The sequence below is a fragment of the Bufo bufo genome, chromosome 1 (assembly GCF_905171765.1).
Source record: "Bufo bufo chromosome 1, aBufBuf1.1, whole genome shotgun sequence".
In the NCBI taxonomy this organism is placed as follows: domain Eukaryota; kingdom Metazoa; phylum Chordata; class Amphibia; order Anura; family Bufonidae; genus Bufo; species Bufo bufo.
Window position 1 is genome coordinate 469,474,208 of NC_053389.1, and position 22,910 is coordinate 469,497,117.

Genomic DNA, 22,910 nt, shown 5'->3' on the forward strand with positions numbered 1-22,910 from the left:
AACCCTGGCTTTCCCTTCACCCCCCAGTGAAGTAAGTGCCTCACTGGATGTTTCCCATCCATTTTATCTCTTATCTCTTGTTTTTAACCTCTTGTTTTTAATCTCCTGCTGATACCGTTAGCAGGAAGTGAACTTTCTCTGTCTATCGGTTTCAATCTACCTTGTACTTTTTAATCTACCTTGTACTTTTATTTTATTTCATTTTATATTGTGTACTATTATATCACCAAGACACTACATTGTCTACCCACTGCTAGCTTGGTTTGGCGCTTTCGTACGTTTCTCCACCTCCCTTGGTCAGTTGAACTCCATTCAATTGACCTCCCCCCTTGTGCATCTCATTTTTACATATGTAGGACCTGCCTACTTCTGTTGTCCGTCTACATATGTAGGACCTGCCTACTTCTGTTGTCCCTGCCTACATGTTAGACCTGCCTACTTCTGTTGTCCCTGCTTACATATGTAGGAGCTGCCTATTTCTGTTGTCCCTGCTTACATATGTAGGACCTGCCTACTTCTGTTGTCCGTCTACATATGTAGGACCTGCCTACTTCTGTTGTCCGTCTACATATGTAGGACCTGCCTATTTCTGTTGTCCCTGCTTACATATGTAGGACCTGCCTACTTCTGTTGTCCCTGCCTACATGTGTAGGACCTGCCTAATTTTGTTGTCCCGACTTCTTCCCCTTGCGTCGCCGTTAGATTTATCAAATTTATCATGGTGCGTGCCTCATCATAAATTAGGTACATTTGAGGCAGTTTGTGTGCCTGGCGTAAAAACTATTTACGTAAATGTTAGTAAATTTGCCAGGGCTAGAGCCCCGTTATGCCCAACTGGCGGACATGAAAATATTTAGTTGCACGGCTAAAACACGGGACTTGTGACTATTTTTCTCTAAAATAGTCACAATTCCACTGTGTGGTGTGTGTGTGTATATGTATACACAATTGTTTGCAGGAAACAGTATTTGTATATAAACACGTGTCTGTATATAGATATATATATATATACATACACACACACCTGGCAGCAGTGATTGCAGAGTGTAACTGTACAAGCCTATAGTATAGGAGCCTCCCCAGGAACACGCCATGTGCTGAGAGGCGAGGCAATGTGTAGCGTACAGTAAAGCGAGACTCATCTACGTACAGTATGAGCGGTTGTCTGGGTAACGTGGAGAGGGGGGGTAGCCGTCCGCCACCTCTCCCCTCAGCCCTGTGGGCGGGGACACAGAAGCTACAGGAATGCGCGCTCCACGTCTAGTACGCTCGCTCGCTCTTCATTGAAAGCTGCGGTCTGCGTCCCGCCCTCGTGACCGCGCATGCGCCCTAGACTTTCTCTCTCGCTCTCTCTACCGCGCGGCGGTATGCCAGAGCTCTACTCTGCTGAAGAGAGACTTGCAGTGCGCGCGCAGGGGCGGGAGTGACGGGGTGGGGGGGCCGGGGGAGTGCAGGTAGCGGGGCCGGACCAGCTGAACGGGCACAGACCGAAGACGACACAAGTCCATGGAGAGGCTCGTCTGCTCCGGGTGTTTACATCTCTTCACCACCACAAGCCTCCTCTAACCCAGGGCCGGCTCTCTTCCTGCTCCGGGCGCTCGGACGTCGTGTGCGGATAGGGAGCGGCAAAGGGTCGCGGTGACGGCAGCTGTAGCATCCGGGGAGCTTGGAGGAGTAGCCGCCTCTATGATGAAGTTCAAGCCGAACCAGACTCGGACTTATGACCGGGAAGGCTTTAAGAAGCGGGCGGCCTGTCTGTGCTTCAGGAACGAGCGGGAGGATGAGGTGAGACCGGGAGACCCGCCCCCAGCACGCCGGCCTGCCGGTAGCCCCGTCTTTGTGTGGTGGCGGCCGCTGACATGTGTCTCCCCTGAGTCACGATCGCATCCTCCCCGCATTGTGCCGGAGTTTACATGGGGCTCTGTTCTCACTTGTGCGGTGACCCATCTCCAGTAAAACACGGATCTGGCTGGGCAGAGCAGAGAGCGGCTTGCTTTTTGACAGCTGAACGAGTCCGTAGCAGGGATCCTCAACCTCCCAGCTGTAAATTAAACTACAACTCCCAGAATGCTCCATTCATTACAAGAACAGCTGAGCCAGTGTGCATGCTGGGAGTCGTAGTTTCACCCCTGTGTCTGTAGTGTGCAGAATGGATCCAACATATCAGTCCTGGTGTGAACAGAGCCTTGTTTTGACATGTTGGGGGTAATACTTTATGCTTTTTAACTTTTTTGAGGACTTGACAAATCCTGTTCACTTTGTTGGTGTTGATGAAAGTTGCTATTGCGGGGCCACTAAAATAGATTGGCCCCTGGAGGGTCAGAGATTAGGATGAAATGGTTATGCCCAGTCTTCCTTCTGAGATGTGGCGCCGGCGGTCTATCCCACTTTCACCGCGGACACGTGAGGCCCATGTCCGCAGTGATCTGTCTGTCAGGTTCATATGGAACATGTCTGCCGGCTGTAAGGCTGAGGTCACACTTGCAGTTTCGTTTTGGCGTCTTACGAAATGTCTGATGCCAGATTGGCGTTTTTCTTACAATCTGAGACCCGTCAGTGATTAAAAGTACACGAAGCGCAGATACGCCTTGTACGGGTCTGTAATTCGGGGCGTGTGCTCCCACCCCATGTGCCTTTTGATTTTGGACAGAGCAAAAAAACCTGCAGCGTGTTTCGTTATATATGGCCTATTGGGCGGCGGCCACGCGTGACTGAGGTGGTGCCGATTTCCGTGAGGCAAATGCTTCGCCCTTTACAGTGCCAGCCAAGTGGGTGAGATTTTACCGCTCTGTACCAAATCTGCTGCGTAAGTTATTCGAAGTCTGCAGCGTTTCCGTTTTATGCCTCGGATTTCATCTATTGCAATGGAGAGGGTGAGGCCTGCAGCCTTTTTACTTGGCAAAAACCTTATGTAACCGGTCTTTTGTAACAAACCACTTTGGCCTTTTCTGCAGGTGTGGACCTAGCCCTAGGATACAGACATACAGGGGGAATTTCCACTACTGATTTCATGCATTACTCGACAACTAGTTTATTTATTTTTTTAATTTTTTTTTAAAATGCCCTGAAAAAAGAATGTATATGAAGGGGCCTAAGGGTAGTGCCTGGTGTCGGGCACATACTTATATCTGCGCTGCCATAGAGCCTTAACGTTTTATTATGCCTCCGATTTTATACAGAGAGGGTTTTTTTTAGGGCCCATTCAGACGGCCGTAGTGCTCTGCAGATCCACAAAACACGGATACCGGCCATGTGCGTTCCCCAATTTGCGGACCGCACACGGCCGCATCCATAATAGCACATGTCCTAGAATAGGCATTTTCTATTGTTTCTGCGGAGCCGTGGTGCGGAATAACGGATGCGGACAGCGGCGGCGCACGGTGTGCCGTCCTCATCTTTTGAGGGCCCGTAGAAATAAATGGATCCGCAGACCTTCTCCATACATTGCCATATAGGCTCCATGCCTGGGTGTGTCAGCTGGCACTGGACAGGGTAACGCTGGCGATATACAGCAACGTCTTAATTTATTTAAAACAATCCCTGCTGCTTTTGCGGAACCCTGCCAGGTTACCTCTTCCTTCAGCTCTGGGAGTAGACCTCAGGGTAGCCTGTAGTACAGAGCGGCGATGGCGATCTGGAATGGGAATTGTTGGTCGGGTGAAGCAGAAAGTTTCAGATCTTCATGTTGGATTTGTCCAAAGGATATCGGAGGCAAGTGATCGTCCCCTAAGAGGTCACATTGTTACACAAGACGCACCGCGCGCGCTCCGTATTCGCCTTACTCACCCTCCTGGAACATGGAGCACGGCCATTTATAAAAGCTGGCAGTGCCAGTGATGGCAGTCTGTTACCGATCAACACTTTCACTTCAGAGTGTAATTATTATTTTTTCAACAGGTTGACCCAGATTTACTAATATGTCTGTGAATGCATCTTGCAGAGCCTAAGATGTGCCATTGTGCGCCAAAACGGCTCCACAATTCTTGCCTAAAAATCTGACTGAGGGCCCATGCACACAATTGTGGCCTGTTCTGTGCAAAACGCGGACACCGGCCGTTGGCATTCCGCATTTTACAGAATGTCCGGGCCTCTACGGAACAGTCCTATCCTCGTCCTTAAAGCGGACAAGAATAGGACGTGTTCTATATTTTTGCGGGTGAGCTGCACCAGTAGGCTTGACTGCGTGGTTGTCCCTAAAGGTGTTGTGCAGCATCGTGATGTTGATGACCAATCGTTGGGATGATCCCGATTCCGCCTCGATTCAGCTATCTGAATAGGCCGCATCGCTCGTGAGGCACAGCATCCTCTTCACTGTTTACCGGCACTGCATCCGGACTGTAGGGGCGGTACAGCTCTCAGGGTAACTGCACATGAAATTGGCACAGAAATGGGCACTATTTACTGCTGTTCTGGTGCGTTTTTTATTTATTTATTTTTTGCAGATTTTCTCTTCATGTTGACAAACACATTGAAGTCTGTGAGGAAAACCACTGTACATAAGGTGCGGAATCGCGCACACACAATTGACATGCTGCAGATTTCAAAGTCCTAGTGGCAGGTCAATTTCCCCACAGAAAAAAAGCAAAGCGTATGTGAGATTTGTCTGATCTCATTCACTATGCTGGTGGGGTTTTTTCTGCACAGTAAAACCGTGCGTAGCCTGCAACGTGTGCAGTTAGCCGTAGTCCCATTTACTTGAATGGACTGCACCGCCACTACAGAGGAGATGGGGTGCATGTATTTTCCTCACTGTCCTGACTCTTTAGAGTGGCATTCCCATCTCATACATTAGTGGCATATCTCTAGGGACCCACTCCTATCTCCAGAATAGGGCCCCTAAAATGTAGGAGAGCGCATCGCACGTGTGCGTGGCATGCTCTCCATTCATTTCTATGAGAGTTCCAAAATAGCCGAGCTATAGGTCTGCCAGAAATAATTTTGGAACTCCTATAGCAGAAAACGGAAGGTGGCCATGCTTGTGTGTGCTTTTCTTCACTTTGGGGGGGCACGTTATGGAGATAGGTGCAGGTCCCAGAGTTGGGACCTGCACCTATGCCACCAATGTCTGTGATGAGACAACCCCTTTAACTTCCCCCTTTTGACTTTTAGCACTCAGTGAGACCATCTCTACGAACACGGAGGGAAGGGGAGCAACACACATTCCACTGATAACTGTAATCCTCTTATGTGGACATCTTTATCTAGTCCTATCAAGATAACACTTATAGCTGTCATACTATTATCCCAAATCTATACTTACTATTATACTAGCAGATAACATTTTTCCCCTCACAGCAAACTGATAATGGATTCCCTATCTATACAGGAGTTTTATCTACATTGCTATGCAACTATGAATATTGATTTTAAAACGGTAGTAACCCTTTCTGTCCCTTTAAAGTGGCCAACTCCTTTAACAATAAATACCATGAGCAAATCTACCTAAATGGGGTTGGGTGATTGGTGGTTTATGTGGTCTAATATTTATCACCTGCCATGTGAACACCTCTGTTAAAGAGGACCCGTCACCACAAAATGCAGAGCAATCTGCAGGCAGCAGCTTATAGAGCAGGAGGAGCTGAGCAGATTCAGATATAGTTTTATACTTGTAAGTTATACATTTAGAGGGAATATGTCACTGCAAATTTTATCTACCGGTTAAAATCAGATAGTAGCACATCTCATTTTTTTTCTAATCTGTTTTTATTTTCTGATTGCAGATTTTTTTTCAATTTTATTTCCTGAAAATTATTATGGGGCGGCCATCTTGCCTGGGCTGTTCTTAACAGCATTTACAAAGCATTAAAAAACCCTATGGCCCATAGACAGTGGTCAGGAGGGGACCCTATTGACTTACATAGGATCATTTTCTAGGCATGCTCTGTGACCTGTGCAGAGGTCATTGTACAAGGAAGGAGTAGATAAGCTCTGACAATCACCTATTTTGACTGGTGGATCCTGTCTTATCTATACACAGAGGTGTTTACTAATGGCCAGTGCGAAAACTGCACGATTTTATTGTTTAAATATAGATATTGACATGAAAAATTAAAAATAATAATAAACTCTTTAAAAATATCTTAAAGATACAAACGTGATTGAAACAATTGGTCATTTTCTGATGACTCATTCCTTTTAAGTCTGCTTTTCCTCAGTTGTATACGGGGCTGGTTAAAGATGAGCTGGGTGTCTGCTGTTTTACACAGCAGACACTTAAAGGCAATGTCTGTGATTAGTGATGATGTGCTGCGCTTCTGGGGCCCAAACACGCAAGCGCCCCCCAACACACACACACCTCAGGGGGACTTTATTTTATTTTTATATTCTTAGAAATAAAAAATTCTAAATACTGCCCCTTTCCCCATATAAAAAAAAAAAAATTAAGCTCATTAGTCTCGTCTTGTCCCAAAAGCCCCGTAACATATTTATACCATACGATGAATGCCGTAACAGAAAAATCAAAAATGGCCAGTTCAATGTTTTTTTTTGTCACTTCGCCTGCCAAAGAAATTGAATAAAAAAAAAAAAAAGTATTAAAACAAGAAAAACTATATACCTTTGGTATCGCTGTAATCATACTGACCCGGAAATGAAGGTAACAGGTCAGTTTTAACACGGGGAATACTGTAAAAGTACAACCTATAAAACTGGTGGAATTATTTTTTTTTCAGATTCCAACCCATTTGGGATTCTCCCCCCCCCCCCCCCCCCACATTTTTTCACTACATTGTATTAAACAGTAATGGTGCCATCACAAAGTAAAGAAATGTTATGGTTCCCGGGAGATGGAAGTAAAATGTGGAAAATCGCTGCCAGGAAAGGGTTATAACAACTTGTTTGCTTTAGGCCTCATGCCCCCGACCATGGCTCCGTACAACCTCCATAAAATGTGTGGGGCACAACTGTACCCATGTATGTTACTAATTTCACACAAGTTTATTCTATGTGAACAGCCAGAAAAAACGTGTGACGCGTTCTATTAGATGCCAGATTTTGAAGGGAGAATATCTCGGAAAAACAGCATGCAGCTGCGGGCTCTCTGGGCATAACTCCGCATACAGGCTCCTGAAGATTGCTCCGGGTTCAGCTGTCACACAACCTGCATGTGACATCTACAGGAGCAACTGTCACTTCACGCTTTTTTTTTTTTCTTTTTGATTTATATCCTGTGTCTTTTTTGGGTCTCTTGTATGAATGTGAGTATTCACATATATATAACTCTGATGTATGCCTTTATACCTCAGTCATTGACCACAGCACTAAAAAGTGGTAGCATGGTATACTACGTTTACTGTAGCTCAGGTATAGGAAAGTGCAGCACAAAAAGTATACCGCACTTGTCACCATGAAATGCAGTATGTTATGGAGGAGCTGAGCAGACTGATATATAGCTTTATGGGGAAATATTCAGTAAAAATGTATTTAGATCTCTGCTTTTTCTGAACTTTTTTTTTTTTTTTAAAGATTTTATTTATTTTGGAGGGGGGGGCGGGGGCACCATATTAGCTAAAAATCAAGCACAATATAAGCAGTGCATTTTTGAGTCCTGAGTTTATTTTCCAAATGGCGACAATCTCTAGTTATGGCATTTTCAGGTATTTTTTCCATAGGCATTTATACAAGGGGGGAAAAAAAATGCTTAAGAGAAAATGTATGACCAGTATATAATATGACATAAGCCAAAAAAGTGGATGTAGAGAGCTTAAGGGGCCTGTTCACACAGCGTATTGTGCAGGCAGAATTTGACGCAAATTAGGTGTCAAAAAGAGCTTGGTGGGCACGTGCAAATCTGCCTCATTGTTTTCAGTGGGAGGCCACACTGCAGTTCACAACGCCTGTTATATCCTTTCTTGGCATGGTCGAAGCCATAAACCGTGGCCTCCATTTGAATACAGTGGGAGTCCGATTCTGCGCAGCTGCCTGGTGGCTTTTTGGCATTCAATCCGCACAAATTTCTGCCTGCAGAAAATACTGTGTGAATGGACCCCTAAGGCTAGTTTCACATCGGTGACTGGTTGATCCAGGCCGGGATTTGGGCGGATGAAAACCACTGTGTGCCGAGTAGTGGCTGGATCTCTTCCAGACCCCATTATAGTCAATGGGGTCCGGCGAACAGGCAGCAGTATCCAGCGATGCTGCAACCTCTGCCTAAGGCTAGTTTTATACCTCTGGTGAGAAACTCCAGCAGAGAATCTGCCAGACACAAAGCGCAGCATGCGCTGGTTCTCAGTTTGTCGGGATTAGTACAGATCTCCGCCAGACCCCATTATACTTAATAGGGCCGGCAGACATTCCATCCGCATCTGGCAGTGCCAGATCCAGTGAACTCCAGTAGGCCGTTCTCTGCTGGAACAACCTGCCGGAATTGACACCAGTGATGTGAAATTAGCAGCGCATTGTGCGGCGCATTGCTTATGCTTATAGGAATGCGCCGCTCAGACCTGTGAGTTACAAGAAGGAGCGCCGGGCGGCCACAGCGCATTTAAGTATAATGCTGCTGAGTAACTGATCATGGCAGACAGGACTTCAGTAGCGTCCTGGCTGCTATGGTAACCAATCAGAGCCCCAGCATTACACTGCTGGGACTCCGTTCAGAACTGCCGCTGCCACCAATGATGAAGGGGGGAAGGCGCACTGCCCACCATTGCAAACATTGTAGAAACATTCCCGGCACCCGACCTCTGACAGGGAGCTTCCGTCCGCGCAATTAACCCCTCAGGTGCCGCGGATGGCAGCGCCCTGTCAGAGGTGCGTCCCCATCACCATGGGAACACCTCGGGTTTAGAATATACTATCCGTTCGGAGTTTTCTCCAATCCGATGGTATATTTTAAGTTCAAGCGTCCCCATCACCATGGGAACGTCTCTTCACACCCAGCTCGTTGCTGATCCACTGCTCCGGTAAACAAAGCCATCTCAGCCCTGCTACTTGCCCGCAGCAGGGTTAAGCTACTGAACAAACTACCTGCCCGGCTCCCAGAACTGCATGTCCTGGGCGTCGGGCGATACGATTGTCATAGACTTCCCTATTGTCAGCTAATATGTTGCAGAATGCCCATGTTCAGCTGAAAAAAAGCAGATGTTAAATTTCGCCATCGTTCACAGTGGGATAATAAGAATGTGAGCTTTGTTTGCTGCCTAAAAAAAGTAGCATCTTGTGTGTGAGCGTAGTCGGTATACCTGCAGCTGGTTATGTATCCGCCAGTGGCTATGTTTTGTGTGTGGGTTGGGAAAGCTCCTGATAGCCATGCTAATGTGTCTATAGCATTATATCTTAGCCAATACCGATTGTGAAAGATAAGGACTAGCATGGTAGACACTAAAAAAAAATGATTAAATGTATACTCTTTATTAACAGTGGCTGATGTACGTCACTGTATGGCATACGACCCGGCATATGTACGTTGGAGGCCATAGAAGGGATATCGACAGAACCTTAGAATATGAACTGAAAGTATAGAAGCTGCGGGGACTGCAAACTCAACTTCACTCCACAGCAGTCCCTCAGCTTTTTGGCCAGTCTGGTGCTTTCTTGTAGAGCATCATTACTATTTTTAGTCCGCGTCCGATCCGCATTTTTCATGAATCGCACCTGTTCATTTCCATGGGGCTGCAAAAACGCAGACAGCATCTGTGTGGCCGTATGCCAGTCCCGCAAAAAATGAAAATAATCTAGATTGTGTCCTACTGTTATGCAGACAAGAATAGGCATTTTATAGTAGGACAGAACGCATACAGATAGTCATGTGCCTGAGGCCTAAATCGCGGACTGTGATTTGACAGCCATCAGTGGCAACTGCAGGATGTCCATGAAGCCAGAGTGATTCTCTGTATTAGTATACTGGCATAGTATGTAACTAGCATAGTATATGTAACTTGTAAGGCTGCTTTCCATTTGTGAGATCTGTTCAGGGCTCTCAGAATCGGTCCAAAATGGATCAGTTTTGCTCTAATGCATTTTGAATGGAAAAGGATCCGCTCAGAATGCATTAGTTTGCCTCCATTCCGCTCTGGAGGCGGACACCAAAACGCTGCCTGACGAAGTGGAGCCAAACAGATCCTTCCTGGCACACAATGTAAGTCAATAGGGATGGATCCGTTTTCTCTGGCACAATAGAAAACGGCTCCGTCCCTCATTAACTTTCAATGGAGTTGAAGACTGATCTGTCCTGGCACACAATGTAAGTCAATGGGGATGGATCCGTTTTCTCTGGCACAATAGAAAACGGCTCCGTCCCTCATTAACTTTCAATGGAGTTGAAGACTGATCTGTCCTGGCACACAATGTAAGTCAATGGGGATGGATCCGTTTTCTCTGGCACAATAGAAAACTGCTCCGTCCCTCATTAACTTTCAATGGAGTTCAAGACTGATCTGTCCTGGCACACAATGTAAGTCAATGGGGATGGATCAGTTTTCTCTGACACAATCTGGCACTGATCCGTAATGGATCTGCAAAAACGGATCCGTTACAATAATACAACTGTATGCATCCGTCATGAACAGATCCGGTTGTATTATCTGTAACATAGCCAAGACTGATCCGTCTCCCGTTGACTGTCAACGGAGTTCATGACTGATCCGTCTTGGCTATGTTACAGATAATACAACCGGATCCGTTCATAACGGATGCAGAGGGTTGTATTATCAGTAGCGGAAGTGTTTTTGCTGGACCCTGCCGGATTCAGCAAAAACGCTAGTGTGAAAGTAGCTGAAGCTGTTATTAGAGGTCAGGCAACGCGCATCTTTTTCAGAACTGTTACCATTCCTCTATAAATTGACAGTTGGCTATCATTGTCCTTGTCAAAGTGCCATGCCCCTGTACAGTCATAGGGGATGGCCACATGGCACAGCCTCAGGGGGATCATACTAACTGAATAGAACTGAATTGTTTGTCAGTCTGTTAACCTTTTCAGCAAACGGCCTATTTTAAAAAAAATAATAATTTTTTTTTGTTTCCCCACCTGCCATAATTTTGTTTTCTGATCACATAGCAGTCTGAGGGCTTTTTTTATATATATATATATTTTTTTTTTTTCGGGACCATTATATTTTGATGGCACCATTTACGGTAACTTACTATAGCTTTTATTGGAAAGCAGTTAAAAATTATTTGTGGTGTGAAATTGGAAAAAATGGCAATTCTGACAGTTTTTTTGAGTATGGAGTTCACTGTGTACTAAAAATGACATGACAACCTTATTCTGCAGGTCAGTACGATTACAGCTATACCAAATTTATATAGTTTTTATGTTTTACTACTTAAAAAAAAAATAAAAAATTTGAAAAACTGTTCTGTGCATCTCAATATTTTATTACATAACTAAGGCCTCATGCACACGACCGTTGTGTTCTGTTCCGCAAAATGGGGTTCCGTTGTTCCGGCAAGTGCGGATGCGGTGCGATTTTTCACGCACGGTTGCTAGGAGACTATCGGGATGGAGACCCGATCATTATTATTTTCCCTTATAACATGGTTATAAGGGAAAATAATAGCATTCTGAATACAGAATGCATAGTAAAACAGCGCTGGAGGGGTTAAAATAAATAAATAAATATTTTAACTCGCCTTAGTCCACTTGATCGCATAGCGCGGCATCTCCTTCTGTCTCCTTTGTTGAATAGGACCTGTGGTGAGCATTAAATACAGCAACAGGACCTTCGATGACGTCACTCCGGTCATCACATGGTACGTCACATGATCTTTTACCATGGTGATGGATCATGTGATGACCGGAGTGACGTCACCAAAGGTTCTGTTCCTGTATTTAATGCTCACCACAGGTCCTATTCAACAAAGGAGACAGAAGGAGATGCCGGCATCGCGATCAAGTGGACTAAGGTGAGTTAAATGATTTTTTTATTTTTTTTAACCCCTCCAGCGCTATTTTACTTTGCATTCTGTATTCAGAATGCAATTATTTTCCCTTATAACCATGTTATAAGGGAAAATAATACAATCTACAGAACACCGATCCCAAGCCAGAACTTCTGTGAAGAAGTTCGGGTACCAAACATGCGCGATTTTTCTCACGCGAGTGCAAAACGCATTACAATGTTTTGCACTCGCGCGGAAAAATCGCTGGTGTTCCCGTAACGCTCCCGCACATTTTCCCGCAACGCCTGTGTGAAAGAGGCCTAAGACAGGTTTGCCATGCAAATGATAGGAATAAAACTGACGCGGATGACAATCTTGTGTGCCTCCGCGTTTTTTAGCAGTCCCATTGACTTGAATGGGTCCGCGAACCGTTTTCCGCGGAAATAATAGGACAGGTTATATTTTTTTTGACGGACTGGAACCACGGATCACGGACGGCAAACGGTGCACTATCCGCGTTTTCAACGGCTCCATAGAAATAAATGGATCCGCACCTGAAACGCTAAAATCGGCGGAATGGACGCGGACGCAAACAACGGTCGTGTGCATGAGGCCTAACTTTATTATGTTTATATAATATATTTACTGAATCTTTTCCCACAGACTTATACATGAATCTGCTCAGCTTCTCCTGCTCCATAACATGCTGCTGTCAGATTGTACTGCATTTTTTGGCGACAGGTCCTCTTTAAAATCCAAACTTTATTTTCCTTTGTGGTTAATGCTGTAATGGGAAAAAAATAAAAATGGCTGATTTGCTGTTTTATGGTCACCCCCCCCCCCACCAAATAAATAAATAAATCAAAATTTGTAAAGAAGTAATCCAAAAGTCATATGCGCCCCATAACAGTACAGCTCGCCCCATAAAAAGAAGCCCTAAAACAGCTCTGTAGACAGAAATATAAAAAAGTTATTGTTAGAATACAGAGATGCAAAGAACAGTTTTTAAAAAAAAAAAATTTAAGTAGTAAAACAAAATAAAAACTACCGTATATAAATTTGGTATTGCTGTAACAGCACTGACCTGCCTCAGTATGCACGCTCATACAATGCCATCAATCACTGATGACCCCTCCCTACTGTACCGATGCTGCTTAGAGGTTAAAAGCAGAGATGTAAATGTAAAAATTACAAGTTTTTACTGAATCTTTTACCACAAAAAAAATAAAAAATATTATATTGTATTTGCTTGAGAAAGGCTCTTTGTATGAGCTGAAACGTTGCCTTACCACATGGGTGAAATAAACACCATTTGTCTTTTACTTGGAGTGCTGTCCGGTTTTCCTATCCATTACTACGGGGTAAGCAGCTACACCCCTGGACCTAGCACCCGCTAGCTTCATCTGTCCAGTGCCGCCATCGTGTATATGTGTGTGTGTATGTAAATATTAGGGGTGCACCGAAATGAAAATTCTGGTCCGAAACCGAAACCGAAAATTCAGGATGCCCTTGACCGAAAACCGAAACCGAAACCGAAACTGCCTTTTTGCCCAAATACTTTTAAAATACTTTTTTTTTAATGATTTTATTAATAATTCTTTTTCATGAATGAAATTCATCTGTGGGTGGCGCTGTTATGGAGAGGGGGATCTGTGGGTGGCGCTGTTATGGAGAGGGGGATCTGTGGGTGGCGCTGTTATGGAGAGGGGGATCTGTGGGTGGCGCTGTTATGGAGAGGGGGATCTGTGGGTGGCGCTATGGAGAGGGGGATCTGTGGGTGGCGCTGTTATGGAGAGGGGGATCTGTGGGTGGCGCTGTTATGGAGAGGGGGATCTGTGGGTGGCGCTGTTATGGAGAGGGGGATCTGTGGGTGGCGCTATGGAAAGGGGGATCTGTGGGTGGCGCTATGGAGAGGGGGATCTGTGGGTGGCGCTGTTATGGAGAGGGGGATCTGTGGGTGGCGCTGTTATGGAGAGGGGGATCTGTGGGTGGCGCTGTTATGGAGAGGGGGATCTGTGGGTGGCACTGTTATGGAGAGGGGGATCTGTGGGTGGCGCTGTTATGGAGAGGGGGATCTGTGGGTGGCTCTGTTATGGAGGGGGGGATATGTGCACTGTTATGGGCATAACAGTGCACAGATCCCTTTCCCCATAACAGTGCACAGATCCCTTTCCCCATAACAGTGCACAGATCCCTTTCCCCATAACAGTGCACAGATCCCTTTCCCCATAACAGTGCACAGATCCCTTTCCCCATAACAGTGCACAGATCCCCCCTCCCCATAGCAGTGCACAGATCCCCCCTCCCCATAGCAGTGCCATAGACCGATCCCCCTACCCATAACAGCCCCGGCCCTGCTGCTCACAGCAGACTAATCACTCACTACATCTTAATTTTACCTTACAATCGTGAGGCTCCAGTAACTAACAACTCTGCAGGCAGAGCGGAGGGCGGCGTAACGTCACTTACTCACGTGACGCACCTGCTCCGCCCACTTTATGAATGAAGGAGGCGGAGCAGGCGCGTCACGTGAGTAAGTGACGTTACGCCGCCCTCCGCTCTGCCTGCAGAGTTGTTAGTTACTGGAGCCTCACGATTGTAAGGTAAAATTAAGATGCAGTGACAAAGTAAACCGCCCGCCCGGCGCCCGCCCGCAGATGGTGGGTGACAAATCCCACACCCCATATTTTCGGCCGATATGTAACAATATCGGCCGAAGTGGATTAGGTGCATTTTCGGCCGATATTTTCGGCTGCCGAAATTTCGGTGCACCCCTAGTAAATATGTGTGTATATATATATATATATATATTTTTTTTAATATATAATATTTTCGCTCAGCTCCTGCTCTAGAACATGTTACTGTCAGATTGCATTGCATTTTTTTGGTGACCGGTTCTCTTTTAATAGTTTGCACATTTTTCAAACGTGGCAATGCCAATTATGCTTATTTTTTTTGTGTATTTTTTTATATAAAATTGGGAGGGGGTGATTTGAATTTGTAATATTTCTGAGGCGTTTAAATTTTTACCAAAGAAATATTATTTTTACTTTTTTATTTTTTATTTATTTTTTATTGTAATTGTTAGTCCCCTCAGGAGACTTGTACAGGCGATTGTCTATTGCAATCTATGGGATTTTCACAGGTTGCCTGTCAGGCCTTGGGCTCTGCTTTTTAGGCAGCTCGCTATGAAAGTGCTGGGAGCCCCGAGGACCCAGGCTGTCATAGCAACCGACTGAAGCTGTGAGATGTTGCCATGGGGACAGAGGGGAGCCCCCTCTGTTTAATCCCTCAGATGCCACAGTCACTATTGAGGGGTTAAATAATAATCTTTCTATAGCACCAACATATTCCACAGTGCTGTACAATCAGGGGGTTCATGTCCAGAATGACAAGTAACATAGCTGCAAACAGGTCAACAATTAAAACAAAGGACTGAGGGCCCTGCTCGCAAGAGCTTACAATCTGAGGAAATGGGTGTGACACAGAATGTAACAAGTGCTTGTTTTGTACAATGGTCCGGCCATCTTAACACAATAGAGGAGTAGATATAAGGCTGTGTGAGCCAGTCACCATCTGATATTTGTAGTGCCTCTTAGTGCATGGGGTGTGGTGGATGCTGATCGATCAGGTTCAGAAGAATAATGATGGGGGGGGGGGGGGGAAGGGAAGAGAGATCAGGGGATGTGATGGGCTAATCTAAAAAGATGTGTTTATAGGGAGCGCCTAAAACTGTGGATGTTATGATTTAACCTAATTTCTTGGGGTAGGACATTCCAGAGAGCTGGTGCAGCTCGGGAGAAGTCTTGGAGACGTGAGTCAGAGGTTAGAATTATGGTAGATGTCAGTTGTAAGTCATTAGCTGAACGGTGAGCACGGGTAGGATGGTAGACAGAGATGAGATGTAGGGGGGTGCTGCACTGTGAAGAGCTTTGTAGGTGAGAATGATCCGTTTAAGTTGAATCCTGTACTGTATAGGTAACCAGTGCTGCGGTATGATTGGCACTGGGTGGAGGCATCAGGGTAGTGGTTAGACAGATAGATGAGCCTGGCTGCTGCGTTCAGTATAGATCAGAGAGGGGACAGTCTGCCGAGGAGGAGGCCAATTTGTAATGAGTTGCAGTAATCAAGATGGCAAGAGATTAAATATAGAGGGTAAAGAAAAGATCAGTAATCCAAGAGAGCGGGCGTCCTGCCCCGGAGTTATGATAGTGCCACACACACAGAGGGAGATATCAAGTTTAGGCCAGTAGATGTAGGTTAGTAGATGGAGAAAACGCCAGTAGTTCCGTTTTTGAAAGATTCAGATACAGTCAGTCACTGGTGTTAGATGACCATGATTAGCTTTATGTCCGATACCAGTGGTTGCACCAGGTGCCAGCTGTATTACACCGCACCCGCGTATGGCATGGGCTCAGCACTCTATACACTTACACTGCACAATGACATGCAGTTACATTGCGGTGCATGTAAGAGTTAAAGGGGTTTTCTGAGACTTTAATACTGATGACCTATCCTCGGGATGGGTCATCCGTATCTGATTGGTGGGGGTCTGACACCCGGGACCCCTGCCGATCAGCTGTTTGAGAAGGCAGCAGCGCTCGCAGTAGTGCTGCGGCCTTCTCACTTCTTTCCTTAGGCCAGTGATGACACGTTCGTTTTAATATCCTGCTGCGGCTGTCTGGTATCCGGTGGAATAACGGAGGAACAATACAATTTAGAGCCCTAAGATCATGGGTGTGCAGGTAATTCCTAAAACAGAGGGGTCTTTTAATAACCGACTTAGTGGTGCAGCGTTCATGTGAAGGGGGATAGTAGTTTCTCTTTCGGTTCTGCTCCATGTTGCATTGGTGTAGATTGCTTTAGCATTAGTGCCACCTACTGGCTGCATAGAGATGGCTCGGATGCCTGATTTTCAGTCGCCGTGGCAGTGTGTCTGTGATCGTTTATGTAGCACTTATTTTGAATGGAAAGTTACTGGATGGGTCAGTAACCTATTCTTATCGCTCTTTGCCGTAGATCCTGTTAGGTATTTGAATAGATACTGTATTATAAAGTTTATAACATAATGGAATGAAGATATAAATGTTAGAGAGGGTGAAAGGTTACAGAATTCACCTCTGGCGATAATCTCCCCAGCAAGTGCGGTATTTCTTGTAGTCCAGGAGTGGCGGATGCTGCCTGCCTCATGTATGGGTGAGGTGCCTTCTATGGAGAGCTAGACGTCAGCTGTAACGTGGATATCGCTGAACGTTTAGTCATGGATTTGACAGTTTGCAGGAGGATTCCTAGTCGGGTAGGGAATGTTGTAACTTGCATTATTGCAGTGTGGATACTGCAGGCGACCCTTATAATACTTTATGGGATCCATTCCATAACTGCATCAAATTACACTGTGAACATGGCCGGGCATAACAACTTTTCATCAGCTGCTGTATTGCCGACCTGGAAAAAGTCAACCCCCCCAGAAGGTGTGATCTACAGTGCGGTATCTTTAGCCAGGGATGCATGTAGAATATGAGGCGGCCGCTCTGCGCTGTGGTTGGTGTAATCGGGAATGTTAATGGCTTTGTGTGACTGCATAACCAAGCCTGATCCGCTCCCCCGTATCCCTAAACATGGATGCATTAAGAGACACTTGAACCCCAGTGTCTCCAAATAAATTTTTCATTTATGAAGGCGCTATGGCGTCATTTATTTTTTTTATTTTTTTTCTGCAAAAGGGTTTTTTATGCTGCCCCTGTCACTTTCCAAAAAGGTGCATGGTGGGGCCAGGACCAGATTTATTCCCACTTAAACCAGACTTTCTGCAACTTACTGTCAGGCGGCTATTTTATAAGCTGGGATTTGGCTGTGAAAACACAGCCAGGTCGCAAGTTGTGTGTCGTGGACGTCTTACATAAAAGTCGTGCACGGCTTGCGCCCCATATTCAGCATGTCTAGATTTTTTGCGACATTATGTGACAGTCATTACATGAAATGTCACATGCCGCTGTGTATCCCTGCCTGTGCTGTTTTAGCAGAATCGGGCACTCCCTTAGGAATAACGTGGCCAATATGTAGGCATTCATTCAAAATAAGGTCCAATATGGCCACAGCGTGTTATTCCTTAAGGGAATGCATAGTTTTGCTAAAACACACTGCCACCGATGACTGGGCCACAGCACAGACAATATTAAACAGCCGTCAATCAAAGGGGTTGGGGTAGTGTACTGAGTACCGAGGGGCGTAGCAGAAGTGGTGCTCAAAGAGCTACTCCAGCCCCTTGGTGCTCAAACTACCTGATTTGAATGTAGATAAAAGTAATGATATCTCCACAATGCTGCACGCTGCAGAGAGAAGAAAGATATCTTGGCATCAACATAATCAACCCTACCAGGCAATATGCTGACAGAGGCTGTGTGACCAGTTTTTGGATATCTAGACAGCAGGTGACTGCAATTCCCATTACTCCCCTAGACTAATGGAGGGTGACCACCTCACTGCTAAAAGCAATGGACACAAGGAATTGAGTGGAACACCCAGGCCTCTGAGTGAATCATGTGTTAGGCACCCATAATGATTAGTTTAGCCCTAGTGCCCTGTACAGTGCTATTGATCATGTTGGTTCTGCATAGATGATGAAGAAAAAAAAAAGGCAGTGGCTAAGTTTTATCAGTGGTTTTCCACGTTGATGGCCTATAGTACTTCTCCCGAGAATGAATGGGTCATGCTGCATCACTACACAGGCACAGTGGCTCCCCCACAAAGGGGGCTGTGCCTGGTGCTGCAGTTACTGCCCAGTCATTCTGCTGACGTGATGTCACCCAACAAACATAGGGCCCTTTACACAGGCAGAAAATAAAGCATCAACTGACCTTTATTAAAGGAAACCTGTCACCGGGATTTTGGGTATAGAGCTGAGGACATGGGTTGCTAAATGGCCACTAGCACATCCGCAATACCCAGTCCCCATAGCTCTGTGTGCTTTTATTGTGTAAAAAAAACGATTTGATACATATGCAAATTAACATAAAAGAGTCATATCTTACTTGTGTGACCAGAGGAGTCATATTTTCAAGCTCTGACTCATCTCAGGTTAATTTGTATATGTATCAAATCATTTTTTTTTACACAATAAAAGCACACAGAGCTATGGGGACTGGGTATTGCGGATGTGCTAGTGGCCATTTAGCAACCCATGTCCTCAGCTCTATACCCAAAATCCCGGTGACAGGTTCCCTTTAAGTACGGTTTACATGCAGCAGTTGTTAGTATGGGGACGAACGATTGTGATTCCGATCATTCATTCCCATTCAGTTTTCACTTGTCAGCAGCCCATACTCTGTTTTGTTTTGTTTTTTGCCGCTGACAAATAATGATTTTAATGTTACATTAAAGATCTGACCAAGTGGCAGCCAGCGACCTTTCTGTCTCTAGAGGCGGCAAGGCGTGGCACTGCAGCTCCATTCATTCTGGCCAGGGTTCTAAGGACTTTGGACCCTGACTGATCATATATGGATAGTATAAGGATAAGGGCTCGTTCAGGCAACCGTATATTAGTGTCAGTTTTGCATATGAGGTTGCAAAAGATGCGGACAGCTCACCATGTGCTGTCCGCATCTGTATCTCCGTTCTGCGCCCCGCAAAAAAAGATAGTACGTGTCCTATTCTTCGTTTTTGTGGACAATAATAGGCAGTTCCAACTTTGGGCTGGTCATTCTGTTCTGCATTTTGCAGACCACAACACGGATATGGTTGTCTGAGTCCTAAGACCATCTTCACACATGCAGCACAGCAATCCCCCACAGCAGACCCCATTGACTATTTTGGTAATCGGCGGGGTTTGGTTGGACAAAAGACATTTTATGCAGTAATTTTTGAACAGCCGAATCCTGGTGTTTATGGGGTCCAGCGGGCAAGTGGCACCATCCAGCTATGCCAGATCCAGAGAACTTCGGCGGCAGCCTCCAAGATTGCCGTGCTGCATGTGTGAAACTAGCCTAAGCCATCTGCGGGCAGTGAGCAGTATCGGGACGGCACTGCAGTCATTCTACTGGTTCACAAAGGTCCAATGCGGGGGTTGTCAGGTTTCCATCAAACATTGATGATTTTGCCTTAAAGGGCTTCTGTCACCCCACTAAAGTCTTTTTTTTTTTTTTTTTTTTTTGGCTACTTAAATTCCTTATACTGCGATATATCAATATATATATTGCTCTTACTCATTTTCGTTCAGTAGTTTCTTCTAAAAACTGACTTTTATAATATGTAAATTTACCTCTCTACCAGCAAGTAGGGCGGCTACTTGCTGGTAGCAGCCGCATCCTCCTTTCATAAAGACGCCCCCTCCTCATGTTGATTGACAGGGCCAGCGAACGCGCTCGTCCTCTGACTGGCCCTGTCTGCGTTTTAAATCTCGCGCCTTCGCCGTACCGGTCTTAAGTCGGCGCAGGCGCACTGTTAGGACGCTCGGCCGCTCCTTCCTCAGTGCGCCTGCGCCTGGTGTAGATGTGATGTCATCGGCGCAGGCGCATTGAGGATGGAGCGGCCGAGCGAGCGTCCTCCTCCTCAGTGCGCCTGCGCCGACTACAGACCGGTACTGTGAAGGCACGCGATTTAAAACGCAGACAGGGCCAGTCAGAGGACAAGCGCGTTCGCTGGCCCTGTCAATCAACATGAGGAGGGGGCATCTTTATGAAAGGAGGATGCGGCTGCTACCAGCAAGTAGCCGCCCTACTTGCTGGTAGAAAGGTAATTTACATATTATAAAAATCCGTTTTTAGAAGAAACTACAGAACGGAAATCAGTAAGAGCAATATATATATTGATATATCGCAGTATAAGGAATTTAAAGGGCGTCTGTCACCAGATATTGACCTTATAGACCGCTTACATAGCACTCTAGCATAGCAGTCTATGATTCTAATGGTACCTTTGATGTTTTCTTGTGAAGTTCCCCCAAGGCAAAAACGGACTTTTATTCATATGTAAATTAGGGGTCGCAAGTGCCCAGGGCGGCGTTCACCTCGTTGGTGCCTTGGCTGTTCTGCCTCTTTTCGTCATATCCCAGCCTCTTCCTCTGCCCGCCCCGCTCTTCCTTTACGTCCTCCTTCTCTGCAGCGAGATCCCGCGCCTGCACTATCCATTGCTTGGCCGGGGCATGCGCACTGCGATGCCCATTGTGGGCACGGCATCGCAGTAGCTACTGCGCATGCGCGGGCCAACGGCGATAAACAGCGGCGAGGAGGCGGACCAGAGACACCCACAATGGGCATCGCAGTGCGCATGCCCCGGCCAAGCAATGGATAGCGCAGGCGTGGGATCTCGCTGCAGAGAAGGAGGACGCAAAGGAAGAGCGGGGCGGGCAGAGGAAGAGGCAGCATAAGGCCTCATGCACACGACCGTTGTGTGCATCCGCGGCCGTTGTTCCGTTTTCCGTGTTTTTTTTTCGCGGACCCATTGACTTTTAATGGGTCCGTGGAAAAATCGGAAAATGCACCGTTTGGCTTCCACGTCCGTGATCCGTTTTTCCAGTCCGTGAAAAAAATATGACCTGTCCTATTTTTTTCACGGACAACGGTTTACGGACCCATTCAAGTCAATTGGTCCGTGAAAAATCACTGATGCAGACAAGATGGTAATCCGTGTCCGTTTTTCCTATCATTTTTCAATGCAAACTTGACTTAGTTTTTTTTTTTTTTTCACTTTTCATGTCCGTGGATCCTCCAAAAATCAAGGAAGACCCACGGATGAAAAAACGGACACGGATCACGGAACAACGGAAATCGTGTGCATGAGGCCTAAAGTAGAGACATGTGAGTTGATTTCAGCGGTCTGTCATTTATAAGTTAAAAGTAAATGGTTGCCGAGAACCAACATCACAATCATTGCAGACTGGGCCTGGAAAATAGTCATGGCCACCTGAGAAGAGTCCTGGTTATTCATGAATTCCTGCTCTCCTGCCCACCTGCTGATGACTGACAGCCTTCTACCTAGTTTTCTCCCTTTCTCTCTAGGAGAGAACTGCCAATCATCAGCAGATGGGCAGAGAACAGGAGATTATGAATAACCGTGACTCTTCTCAGGTAGATGTGACTCTTTTCTAGGCCTGGGCTGCAATTACTATGATGTTAGTTCTCAGCAACCACTTTCTTGTAGCTCATCAGTGACACACCGCTGACATCAGCATTTCTGTCACTATTTTATGCTGCCCTCCGTGAGGTTACCGTAAAGTTGATGACTGGTTCCCTTTAAGATAAAACATAAGTGTTTGTAGAGAACCTGTCACATCTCCTGACGTATTCCACAGGTAAGAATTCTGGAGCTGTGCTGTTCCTCTATTACTCCAGTTAAACGTTTCTGAATGAAGGTCCATCTTACCAGTTGGTTTGTCCTTGCACTGTCTGACACTGGCAGCGCTGATTGGACAGTGCCAGTCTGTACAGGGACACACCCCGAGCGGCTAAGGCCTCTTTCACACTTGCGTTGTCCGGATCCGGCATGTACTCCACTTGCCGGAATTACACTCCGGATCCGGAAAAACGCAAGTGTACTGAAAGCATTTGAAGACGGAACCGTCTTCCAAATGCTTTCAGTGTTACTATGGCACCCAGGATGCTATTAAAGTCCTGGTTGCCATAGTAGGAGCGGGGAGCGGTATACTTACCGTCCGTGCGGCTCCCGGGGCGCTCCAGAATGACGTCAGAGCGCCCCATGCGCATGGATGACGTGTCCAATGCGATCACATGATCCATGCGCTTGGGGCGCCCTGACGTCACTCTGGAGCGCCTGGGGAGCCGCACGGACGGTAAGTATGCTGCTCCCCACTACACTTTACCATGGCTGCCAGGACTTTAGCGTCCCGGCAGCCATGGTAACCATTCAGAAAAAGCTAAATGTCGGCTCTGGCAATGCGCCGAAACGACGTTTAGCTTAAGGCCGGATCCGGCTCAATGCCTTTCAATGGGCATTAATTCCGGATCCGGCAAGTGTTCCGGGTTTTTGGCCGGAGCAAAAAGCGCAGCATGCTGCGGTATTTTCTCCGGCCAAAAAACAGAATGCATGGGGATAATCCTGATCAGGACGACGGAACTCTATGCCGGAACACAAGAACG

At 46.2% G+C, this 22,910-nt stretch overlaps 1 protein-coding gene across 1 annotated transcript in view; it reads left to right on the forward strand.

The window, feature by feature from the left end:
* The first annotated feature begins 1,398 nt into the window (after positions 1-1,398).
* The window catches only part of NUDT4 (nudix hydrolase 4), a 36,151-nt gene continuing 14,639 nt past the window's right edge, over positions 1,399-22,910 (forward strand). Inside the window, exon 1 of the mRNA XM_040408834.1 lies at positions 1,399-1,785. Coding sequence (XP_040264768.1) covers positions 1,687-1,785 — 99 coding nt within the window. The 5' untranslated portion in view covers positions 1,399-1,686. The remainder of the gene's footprint in view (positions 1,786-22,910) is intronic.